The sequence below is a fragment of the Sceloporus occidentalis genome, unplaced genomic scaffold (assembly GCF_023333645.1).
Source record: "Sceloporus occidentalis isolate IW3139 unplaced genomic scaffold, rSceOcc1.0.p SCAF_22, whole genome shotgun sequence".
Classification (NCBI taxonomy): domain Eukaryota; kingdom Metazoa; phylum Chordata; class Lepidosauria; order Squamata; family Phrynosomatidae; genus Sceloporus; species Sceloporus occidentalis.
Genome location: NW_028317002.1, coordinates 11,039,339 through 11,052,054, shown reverse-complemented (window position 1 = coordinate 11,052,054; position 12,716 = coordinate 11,039,339). Strand labels below are relative to the sequence as shown.

General features: G+C 39.5%; 1 protein-coding gene across 1 annotated transcript in view; it reads right to left on the bottom strand.

The window, feature by feature from the left end:
- LOC149301016 (uncharacterized) overlaps nucleotides 1-10,863 on the bottom strand; it is a 29,771-nt gene extending 18,908 nt beyond the window's left edge. The window contains exons 1-4 of the mRNA XM_089484519.1: nucleotides 10,819-10,863; nucleotides 9,086-9,153; nucleotides 8,730-8,890; nucleotides 2,828-2,940 (exon numbers count right to left, since the gene is read on the bottom strand). Coding sequence (XP_089340645.1) covers nucleotides 2,828-2,940; nucleotides 8,730-8,890; nucleotides 9,086-9,153; nucleotides 10,819-10,863 — 387 coding nt within the window. The remainder of the gene's footprint in view (nucleotides 1-2,827; nucleotides 2,941-8,729; nucleotides 8,891-9,085; nucleotides 9,154-10,818) is intronic.
- Between the last annotated feature and the right edge of the window lie 1,853 nt (nucleotides 10,864-12,716).

Here is a 12,716-nt window from a genome sequence, read left to right as displayed (position 1 = left end):
AGCTTCTTGCACACGAGGGCACAGTCATTCTGAAACAGGAAAGGCTTTCTCCAAACAGGAAGCATACAAGTGTCTGTTGTTTTTTGTATGCTGTGGCATTAACATTACCCTAAGACCAAACCTTGACCCTTATCTCTCCTCCAACAAACTTTACAGTAGGTACTATTCATTCCGGGAGATAGCGTTCAAGAATCCGAATTTCTGCTCTAGACTCCGACTGATACTTGGCATTGGGCTTAGTGATCCTTGACTGTTCTTGGGCCCTTCGGTACTACCCATTCTGATGCCAATGCCTGTCTATAGAGATGGCTGCCTGTAGACTTGTTTTTAAACACCTGTTAGCGATATATGTGTGGAGGGATGTCCACATACTTTTGGTCATATTGTGTGTGTATGTATTTAGAATCGCAAGCCCTTGTGCAGTAGATCAATCAGTATTGCCTGCCAGAAAATGAGTAGCAGCTCTAAGAGAAAGAACAGTCTACAGAAAAAAAACTTCAGAGGAAAACACGGATTACTGTTTTAGCTGTTTAGAAAATATGTTTTTTTCTTCTTGAATCTAGTCACATAAACAGGCTATTTATATGAAAAAACACCAAAATAGGACCACCATATTATGTCAGATTTGGCAAAAGCTTAATTGTGGCTGGTTGGGATTTTTTAAAGGGTTAGTACAAAAATCTTATGGTCAGCTGATTTGTAAGCGTTCTAGGTATGACTATCAAGCTTTTGCCTATTCTCAACTGTACTTGTTTCAGCTGTGCTGTGTATTTTAGCACAGTGTCACTAGATGACACTATTACCAAGTGAATTGCGACCTGTATACAAATGAACTATTGGATAAAGGTGTGTGTCCTTTATTTATACGACTTCAGTGGAAGCCATGCAGCTTTTCGATTCAGAAATGCTTGCTTGCCTACCTCGGGACTGTGTTATGATGTCAGGCAGCTGTGCCAGTAGTTGTGCGTACAGATGCTTTGAGGTTTGGCAATTATACACCCCCTATCCATTCTCCTAGTTCGATAAAGACATGGATGAGTTTGGTGTGGAAGAACTTGACTGCCCCTCACCTCAACCCCATCGAACAGTTATTATTATTTATTCTTTTATATAGGGTTTCTAGTAGGAGCAGCGAGGGTGGCCTGGAGTAGTCGTCCACCGGAGCCCTTACTTCTAGGTCGGAGGTGGAGATTTTGGGAGTCATAGCTTAGTGTGACAGGGGGTGAAGAGAATGGTTCCAAACGTGGTGCGGCAGACTGTGTATGTTTCCTTTGTGGGGTTCCTGGGGGTTCATTTAAAATCTGAAGTGAAGGAAAAGGGGGAATTTATTTTCTGCCTCAGGAGTTGTTAGACCTGAATGAGGGTGATGAGAAAAATAGAAAAAGAAGAAGAAGAAGAAGAAGAAGGCGGAAGAAAAGAAGCACAGGTACTGAAGGATCCAGGAAACATTTGAGAACTGGCTCTGCATCTTTTGCATTCTGGTAAGCGTTATTGAAGAGAAGTCTCGGGATAAGTGCTCCTCATTGTTTTGTTATGTGGAAGGAATTTGGGAAGCGGAACTTCTTCGGCCTCTGGTAAAAAAGGTACCTACTGGCTGTTCAATGCTAGCGGGGAGCCTCATGCAAGTTCAAACATGAATGTTCAGTTTGCAGCGCAGATCATGGGCTGCAAGTTCGCTGATTTCAGACAATCTGCTTTCAGACAATCTGGGTCTAAGTTGGATAACGCCGGTGAGGCGTGATTTGATGCTGCTATTGCTAAGTCGCTACGGAAAGCATTCGTAACTTGAAGTCAATTGCAGACTTCCCCCAACTAGTGTAAATAATTGACTAAGGAAATTCTCCAGGGCCACATGGCAGGCCCTTATATCATGGGTCAGTTGGCAGGCTTCCGAGTTTTCCCTTTTCTGAGTGGTTACCAAGCGTGAAGCGGCCAATTACCGGCTCATCCACCATTTGTCTTATATGAAGGGGGGTCAGTTAATGAAGACACTGACAAAGACATCTGCTCAGTCTTTACAACCTAAATTTGGTTGTTTGTGTCTTTAGTTATCAAGGCAAACATAGCCCGTAAATCAAGGCTACATCTGTCACAATAAGCCAATGTTCTATATTCTAATATTTACTTTTTGTTAGTGAGTGCGTTAGCCCTCATCCAATAATGATTTCTAAATATAGCAAGTCATAGAACACAGATGAATATGTGTACATACTGCTTTCATATCAGGTTAAAAAACACTTGACACAAAGCGACAATTCATGTCTAGATAATAGAAAAAATATGCTCTGTAAAATTAGGGAGCAGAGCTATAATTGGTATTTAAATTCTGTAATATACCCCAAATAATATTTATTTATTAACAGAGATTCAGTCTAAAAGAATAGTAACACAAGTTATTAATACAACAGCAAAATATGATTGCTGATGCTTGATGGATTGCAGATGGAGTTGGCCTTGAGACACAAGGTTGTAGATAACATTATGGATGGCTTTAAAAGGCAAGGGCAGATGCTTAAATTAGTCATCGCCTTGGAACTTGGAACACATCTCTGGATTAAGTAAGTAATAAGGATAGCCTGGTGTCAAAGTCAAATTGTATTTACGGTACTTCTATGCAATAAGAGTGTACAAGGTGCAACCAGTTGTTCAATACACTATGAATCATCACTATAAGTGCATAATTAGAGATATGGTTGTGCAGAGTACAGAGTAATATACTATTCTATGTGAATGTGGGCAATGCATTGTTTGATCACAACAGAGAATTTGGCCAAACAAGACCTGTAATGTATTTACACCCATAAGAAATAGAGCAGCTGGTGTTTACCTGGATGTATGGAGTGTTAGAAAAAGTGGGATTGACATAAATCAGAGCATCCTGTGATTTACTGAGACAGTTTAGAGCTGACATCAATGTTCCAGCCATGTTCATTAATCCACCTATAGAGAGAACCACACAACATATAACACTGTTAGTATATTCAGTTTTTGAATCTATACATCATGTGACATATCTGGTACACAAACAATTTGATGTGAAATAGCCAACATATCAAGAAGCAGACTATGCGTTTGTTAATTTGTTTAACATGTAATTCCATGTTTGGCCATAGGGGTGAGATAATCAACTGCTCTTTACAAGGTATTCCAAACCGGTGTAAATCTTTTGCTCCCACTGCCTAGGCTATGGACTCTAGTTTAATGAGTATAGTGGTTGGCCAAGACTAATCAGTGTGCTTTGAACTTAAATGAGTCACAACATTTGCTTTTGCTTAACCCACATGAATGCCTCATATTTAATTAAAACATATGGACACACCTTCATCTCATTGTATTATGTAGAAATGCACATAGTGCTATAGTTCACTAATGTAAAGTCAGGGACTGCTATCTTACTAGTCTTTTAGGGTAATGTACCTGAAATCAAAGAAGACTATCTCCTGTTCACCAAATTGTCCAGAAAATTGTATATTGCAAGGACAGAATTCGAGATCACTGTAATAAACAGTTCAGATCAGGCCGTGATACTACAAACAATATTATTAGGCAATCTGGTACTTTCTGTTCCAGTTCATTTAATACAGTTTATTATATTCTAGTCTAAGAAACTCCCAACAGATTAGATATTAGATGTAAAACTACACTAATTAATTGGATGCTATTGTGACGATAAAGGTGTTTTTTGCACTGTTTGCTAAGATTTGAATGGCTTTTCACGATAGGGTAATATTTTTAATTGAAAAATAGAATTTGAAGGCAGAGAAGAATCATACGGCCAACGTAGTTTGCCTATTTTTCCTTATGTAAGGATTCAAAGCTCTGGTTGGTCTTTGCTGTATGCCTTTCCCCGCCACACGGCTCCCGAAGCTTGCAGAACACGTATTACCTGAACGTGTTTCCTGTTTGCCAATGTGCAAGCCACAAGTGGTGCTAATCAGAGACCACTGAGATGGCAGTGAGCTGCAGCTCTTCCTTAAACCATTCACGGGGAATGGTGTACCAGGTATGTCATGGGTAAAAAAAAATCCCATGTCACATTATGACAATCACGGGGACACTGCTGCTGCTGTCAGCTAAGAAGTCCGGGCAGACCAGCAACAGGGAGACATACACAAACTGTAACCTAACTCTAACACCTAACCGTACGTAACACTTTCACAATCCACTAATAGAACTGCACCACTACCCCTTCCGCTATCTCCTTACCTAACCGCTAGGTCTATTTTGTCTATAGTTGTTCGTTTACCTATTGGTGTGCTAGGTGGTTCTGAGACACTAAAAATGCATTTGGAAAATTAGCCCAAAACACCTAGTAAATTGCCCCAAAACCCAAGGAAGGAACTTCAGCAAAAACAATGCCATGTGTGTAAGAAAAAAATGCTGATATTAATCCTCATTATATGCAAGAAATCCTCATTAGGTAGAAGAAAAACATTAGTCTTTGCTTCCGTTATTCATTGGATAAGTAGCAGTCCACTTAGAGGGGTAAGTGGGGGTGTCTGAGTTTATATATATACAGTATATAGAATTATTATTTCAAAAGAAAGCCCTACTGAAAAAAAACCAATATACACTGAATGATAAATCACAGCTGAATAAAAACACAAAAATTGCTCTGGTTCTTTTCCGCAAATGTAGGAAAATAACACTGCTCCTTAAAGGGTTAAATCCAAAGTACTTTTATTTGCCTTTTTTTATTGGTGGATCTGTGGGTCACTAAACTGACTCTTTAACCAGCATAGAAAGCTCCATCACACCCTTGTCTGCTAGCAACGTTGGCAAATCTTCATGTCACTACTGCTTTGTTCTAGCTATTTCAAAATCTGTTATATAAACATTCAACTTGAAACATTATTTTAAATAAATAATTGTAATATTTACCAGAGGAAATATTTCCAGTTGTTATATTACACAACGAGCCCGCAATAGGGACTTCAACTGTTTGCGGAAGGCAGATGGGCCGAACCGACGTGCTAAACAAAACAGGAGTTGTAAGCAAAATCATGGCGATGTTGTTAGTGATAGGAGAAGCTGTGAAGTTGGGGTGCGGTATAATCTTTGCAACTTTCCACATTCTGTTTGAAGAGGAACCGTTTATACCAATGCTCACAGTCAGAATGGAGATATCCCTGAGACAGAGAATACAATGAAGACATTGAATAACAAATGTTAGCTAATATTACCATCGCCGTATACTTTATAAAGTTCTAGGTGGACTGTTAGCACTATATTGGGTACCCCTGTTGAATTGCTTGTCAACACAAATAGCTAATCAGCCAATCACATGGCAGCAACTCAATGCATTTAGACATGTAGACGTGGCCAAGATAACTTGCTGAAGCTCAAACCGAGCATCAGAAAGGGGAAGAAAAGGGAATTTAAGTGACTTTGAATGTGTATTTCAGAAACTGTTGATCTACTGGGATTTTCACGCACAACCATCTCTAGGGTTTACAGAGAATGGTCCGAAAAAGAGAAAATATCCAGTTAGCAGCAGTTGTGTGGACGAAAATGCCTTGTTGATGTCAGAGAAGAATGAGCAGACTGGTTTGAGATGACAGAAAGGCATCAGTAACTTAAATAACCACTCGTTACAACCAAGGTATGCAGAATACCATCTATGAACGCACAACACGTCGAACCTTGAAGCAGATGGGCTACAGCAGCAGCAGACCACACCGGGTGCTACTCCTGTCAGCTAAGAACAGGAAACTGAGGCTACAATTCGCACAGGCTCACCAAAATTGGACAATGGAAGACTGGAAAAACGTTGCCTGGTCTGGTGAGTCTCGATTCCAGCTGCTACATTCAGATGGCAGGGTCAGAATTTGGCGTAAACAACATAAAAGCATGAATCCATCCTGCCTTGTATCAACGGTTTAGGCTGGTGGTGTGGTGTAATGGTGTGAGGGCATTTTCTTGGCACACTTTGGGCCCTTTAGTACCAATTGAATGTTTCCAGAACCTTGTAGAAAGTACAAGTTCATGTTCTGAAGGCAAAAAGGGGTCCAACCCGGTACTAGCAAGGTGTACCTTATAAAGTGGCCAGTGAGTGTATATAAATAATTTCTATATTTTGTTTTTTTTTAGTGGTAATATACAGTGTTCACTCTCACCCTTGGTCATCATTATACAAATGTTGGCCATTATAAAAATTTTTTAAATGTGAATGTTTTGCATAAAAAAGAGAAAATGCATCACTAATTGTGACATTTCTATACAGAGTCCAGACAACATAAACTTTTACTAAGCTGTACTGATACTGACTTTCCATCTCTTCTTTGAGACACTGGATCTTTTGGGGGTGGGTGAGTGTGTTAATTATTCAGGCTCTTTGTTGCCATTGCACTGATCTTCCTCAGAACAATGTTTGTATATTTAATTGTCAATAAGATGTTGTTACCTCACCTTGCTCTAACCATAAAATGTAATGCAATACAGAATGAAAAGCTCAATAGGAAATGGACCCCTGAGTTATGATTTGGTTTCAAAAAAGGTCCCTTACACAGTAGTATATTGGTTATAAAGTGGTTATAAGATATCGCTGTCCCTTCAACAAAGGCACTTTTATCATCTGTAAGACTAAAGACATGGCGGATGTTATAAAATTGTGGTACCTACCTAGTGTTAGCACAGCTTGCAGAAGTGATCACCCACAATCCTGCCAGTAGACTACCCATGCAAATAGGGGTCTGGTTTTCTAGTATAACAGCCTGCCATGGCCATGTTTGTCCACTAGGTAGCGATACTGGGCATGGTGCTGCACCTTAAAGCAAAGGTTAAATGATCAAAAGCAACACATAACGTAATATATCTTAGGTCTTTGGCATTTAACAGAATACTGCCTATGAGTACAAACACCAAATTAATCATTTATGGTGAAACCTAGGACAACATCAATTAGAACAAGTGGCCAACTTATGAAGAGCATAAATGCTTATACTTGAAATTAGAAATTCAAGTTGCATATTAATTAATGACACAACTCCCTGGATTTATCTGGCAGGGATTATGACCTTCAAGGTTGTGACTGTGAAATATATTATTCCAGCTAACGAAACTATACTATTTGTGAGCTCTTTATAAATGCTAATGTGCTTACTACTTTTTAGCTTCCAGGTTTGTAAAAGGCTGTTGAAGTATCTTTGGGGGTGACCTCTCACAGACAGAAAAGTATCCATATACAGTATACAGTTGGGTCTGGATATATTTAGACCTATTTGGCCCTGTATGGCACCACAATGGATTAGAAATGAAACAACCGAGAAGGAATTGAAGTGCAGACTTTCAGCTTTAATTCAAGGGTTTAAACAAAAATATCGTATGAAACGTTTAGGAGTTGCAACCATTTTCATACACAGACCCGTTATTTCAGGGACTCAAATGTAATTGGACAAATCAACACAATCATAAGGAGCTAACGGTATCCCTCCTTTTGTATTTTGCATATAACGTTTCCTTATATCTGTGCTCTCATACCATATAATACATCCAATCTGAAAACAGAATGGCTTTAACTTGACTTTTAACCTTGGTGTGGAACCTATATTTGTGACTGCAGATCCTGTCATACTCTAAATAAATAACATGCTTGACGCAGTCAACACTTTCCCCAGGGCCGGCCCAAGGCAAAATGCCGCCTGGGGCGAATTTTAAAATGTCCCCCCCCCACTCCTTATCTACCCTTCCTCTCCCTCCGTCCCCCCCCCCCCCTTTCAGCAGTCCTGCGGCGAGTCTCCCTGTTTGGTCTCGGTGCCGGCTTGTAATGCTGAGTGCCGGAAATGAGGTAATCTTCCGGCACTCAGCATTACAAGCCGGCACCGAGACCAAACAGGGAGACTCGCCGCAGAGGAGAGAGGGGCACCGAGCGGGTACTGACAGCTTGGTAAGTGAATACCACTCAGGCGCCCCTTTCTCTCTCTTTCGCTTTAAAAAAAAAAAGGGCTTGGGGCAGCAAAGTGCCGCCCCTTCAAAAGTGCTGCCTGGAGCGGTTGCCCGACTCGGCTCCATTGTCGGGCCGGCCCTGACTTTCCCATAGAGTGAGATTTGGCCATGCTTCGTATTCCCTTCCTTCTTTCTCTTAGTTAATGGACACCACTAGGGTCACTGTAGTATTAACTGCAAACTAACCATCTGCCGGTTTGACCAATATGGCCAGTTTCTCATTGACTTACTGTATTTATCAATAGAGAAAAACACAAGTCGTGTTCAACATGCCTTATAAAACATCTCACATCTGAGGTAAAAACATAATTGAACCTAGCACTAAGGAAACTCATTGTGATATTATTTACTGATTATTTTCCATTTTTAAGTCATTCTTATTTATTATCTCCAGCTCGGGAATCTACCAAAGTCCCGGAGAAGGCATTATTGTACACTCATTTATTTATTTCATTTCCCACAATCCTTACTGAGAATTGTGTTGTACCTTAAAAGCTCAAGTAGGAAGATGTAACATGCCTCCTGGACTATAGTTACACTGCATGTGCTCCAGCGCTAGAGATAGTTATAGCAAATAACTTGGGCTGAAGCAACAATCTAAAAGGAGATGAAGCAGCAAGACAACAGCACCAACACAGTCCAAAATAAAGGGAAATATGTAAATTTAAAACTTTAGTGGGGACACACACACAAAAATGTTGAATAATTATTAGGATTGGTGCAGTTCCCTTTAATAAAAAGTAACAGTTTACAAACGTTGACAAATATATTAAAAACTGTGTTACCTCCCATCGCTACACTCTGAGCATCTAGGGATATATTAATGTTATCCAGGGGTCCGGTGAATTTTCGCAGGACTTCTGCTGCGGCGTCAACGTTGATTCCATAGCCAGAATTGCTAATATTAGAAAACAGCAACTGCACATAGATGGTAAATGGGGATGGGCTAAAAATAACAGAATTGTTAAACATACAAATTATTGATAAACCTTTAAAATAAACACCTTGGTGCTTACATTTTTGACTAATCAACTCTAATTACCAACATGCAGCTCTGCTCATGCAGCCAGGCTAGCTTTAAGAATCATGCTAGTCATGAACTGTAAATAGGACCGACATGTACAAGTACTATATATGTTACCTTATTGAAAAGACCGAAGAATTCTTATATAGGTCTTTTAGCAGGCTATTGTTGAATATGTTATTGAGCTGAAAAAAATAAAATGCTTTAATTACTTTTACAGTGTTTGGCTCTGACCTGAGCTTTTATTATATATATACAACAAAGTAATATATATTTATAAAAATTAGATATGTATTACATATTTTATTCACCAAATAAAACAATGATATGAATTCATCCGATAACCTGTATTAGGAATAAACAAGGACTAAACCTAGACACATAAAACATGGCTTTGGTGAGGTGCCATGAAGTGGTTCCAGTTTGGTGAGTACAAGAACAAGGAAACAGATGTTCAGGATGGAGTTCTGGCTATCCCAGACTTGGCATCCCGGATATGGTATTCTCTGGCAACTGCAGCATGCATGCTTTCTTTTCTTGAAGAGTCACCTCTTGTATTAAGCAATAGGTTATATAAGGCTTTCTCCACCCTTTTTGTAGGAGAAACTATTTTCTCATAATACATAGTGAGTACAGTAAATTGGAAATGCTGTAAACTTCTGCTTTTGGTAATTAAACCTCTCTGGTGGGGTTGGTGGATCTGGTCTGTCCCAGTGCCTGTTGGTATGGGACTCGCTTGGTCCATTCAAGACTGGATGGTGAAAGAGGGCACCTTTGTGATATAGATTTCAAAAAAGGGGCACTGAAAATTGAAGGGTTTTTTTTTGGTATCTTGATTGCATAAAGGCTGGAGGTTTGTTTTGCATCTAGCACAGTTTCAGGCATATTGCATACTGTGCTCTGTTTCCGAGCATTTTGTGAAGCTGCTCATTTCCTTCCTTCTCTGTGCAAATACTGGCAGCTGTGCCTCAACTCCATTGTAGTTTCCATGTAAAACTGCAAATTTATATTTGTGCACCTGTTGGATATCAAATGAGCCTACTTACTTTCACATATTTTTTGTGAAAGGAGAACAAAAGGTACATTTGAAATCACATCTCTATTTTCTAGCCCTTCTGCAATAAGAGACGTTTTTAAGAAAAAACTTCAACTTATGTATTTACTGAAATTACTCCGATGCCGACGCCCGAGATCCAAAATGTAAAGTAGTACTCAAGTCCAATTTTTATGTTAAACACATATTGGAGTGCAATTTGCATAGACTACAGCACATTAATGAACATTGATAAGGGTGGATCTTGACTGGTATGTCACATAAACTATTTTTTAAAGGAGATATAATGTAAAAGGGAGGTTAGACAGCGACTTACTAGTAGATATCTGAATATCATATCTTCATCTCTTTTTTTGTTAATATTTGCCCCAACCTGGGCTTGGGGTACATGCTGACAGATTGTTATAATAACATAATATAATGTTACACATGTTTAATTTCCATTTGTCTGATAATTGTTCAACAAGTGCTGTTGCCACTAGCACTCACCAATGATCATCTGTGGCCCTTGGCATATATAAGTACCTAGCCTTCTCCATCTATCTCTGGTAGCTACTCATTGACAGTGATAGTCCTGGAAAAAAAGACTACTAGATAAACCAGCCCTGAACATTGTGTGCATTAATAAAAACATGATAAATGAAACTTACAGCAGTTTGTATTCTTGAGGCTGCTGCCTGGAAACCAGCGGATGATGTATTGTCGTATTGGGAATGGTACGATTCATTTAAAAGCTGGAAGGATCCCATCAACACCTGGAACGTCTGGTTGCAGGGTACACAGTTATAAGACTCACCGCAGACACAGGCTGATCCAGAGAGAAGCGAGCTGGTCGGTGCATCGGCAGAGTCGGTTATTATTGCATTTACCACCTGGTTAGTGAAATTAGAGGTTCTCCCAAATCCATTAATGATGACAGGGAACTCTGGGCCAAAACATGCATTGTTAGACAATAAGATACAATGCTCTTGTATACAAACATATTGAATACCTCATTATTGTTTAGATGTTAACAGAGCTGCAACATATGAATTCACCTGTGCATCTCTAACTCCATTTTTATATGTTCAAGCTTCTTTCTGCATATTAATTAACTAATGTTTGCAATAAATTAAACATGATTGTCAAATACCCCTGCTAGACCTTTGGTACCAAATAAACAAAAAAGGAGTATGTCTACAGCTGCAAAAGATGCTGTCAGTGGGGTAAGTTTCTGAGGCGGAGGCAGAAATTTATTTTTGCCTTGGTAATGTAGACCTAGGGCAGCAGGTCTGGGGGGGCGTCAGTCTCCCTGCTGCAAAAAGTGGGGGGCCGATTACCTTTTCGGGTGACCAGGGCCCTTGGTCTGCTGCTCCTCAATGGGCTGGTTACATTTTTCTTTATGGAGGACAAAGCTGAGCTGGAACAGCTTTCATAGAATCATTAAGCAACTTGGCATATGATGTCATATTCTGGCACTCCGCAGTGCAGCCTGGCGGCCATTGATGCAGTGGCTGGTATCACTGCCTCCACGCTCGGGGCCCAGCTCATGTCATAGCTCCTACTGGGCTTTAACCCAGATTTTTTTGGAACCTAGCAAAGCCCCTGGTGTAAGCCCTTGTGTTATTTATCAGCTTCAAAATGAGGCCATTATAAGAAACTTTAATTACAATGACAAAGACAACCCACACCACTGTCTCAAAAAATATTTTGAGCTAACAGAACTCCTATTAGCCTCCTATTAGCTACACTGAAGGCTTAACAACTGAAAAAATAGAATGTTTTATTGTAAACTAGAATACTTGCAGGGGTCCCATTTATTTGCATTGTTGTAGTTTGTCTGCTGTACTTTAAAGATGGTACCAATATATATCATATATACTGATTTGTGGTTACGCAACACTTACATCTCACAGTATAATTAATCATATAGTGAAACTGTGAAATTCATGATTTAACACATGTTTAAGGGCAGTTGCTTAAGAACGTCACATCCTATTTTAGAATAAGTATTCACGGCTTACAGGTAGTAAAGGTGCAGCCCAATAATTACATTTGATGTGTTTCTTCACTTACTTAAGTGGTGCACGTGGAATCCAAGACTTTAATGTAATAAATCACTGTGTTGTGTGTTAAACATTAACGTGTTGGAAGTGCTGCAAAAAGCATATTGTGTGCTAGCTGATACCAGTGGGATGCAGGACTGGCTACATAGACTTATAGTACGTGTAGCCAGGAATGTCATCAGAGACATTTAAATGTAAAATACAGATAATTTATCTTGACAACAAGTGGACTCGGCGGTGTAGCCAACATAGAAAGGCTACTAAAGTTTCTAATTGTCATACTTGTAGTTCCATAGTTAGCCACCATGCTGTCTCGAATAACAAAAACTTTAGGCAGCATCCGGTCAATGTCTGGACCCTCTCAACATTCCCCTTATGCTTTTTATGCAGTAATTTAAAGTGAGTGAGACTGGATGGTAAACACTGAGGATGTTGGCTCAATCTCAAAGACCAAATATGAACTTATTAAGTAACAGGAGAAAGGTGAAGCTTTACTGTTAAAATATAAATTGTTTTATGGAAGATGTTTCTATGGTTATTGGGTTATTCACTATAGCTAATCCGCCTAAATGAAGCCGCTATTTCTTGCTCTCTCTCTAGCTTGGATGAGTACAGACAGTGAGCCATGCGTTATGACATCATACAACCA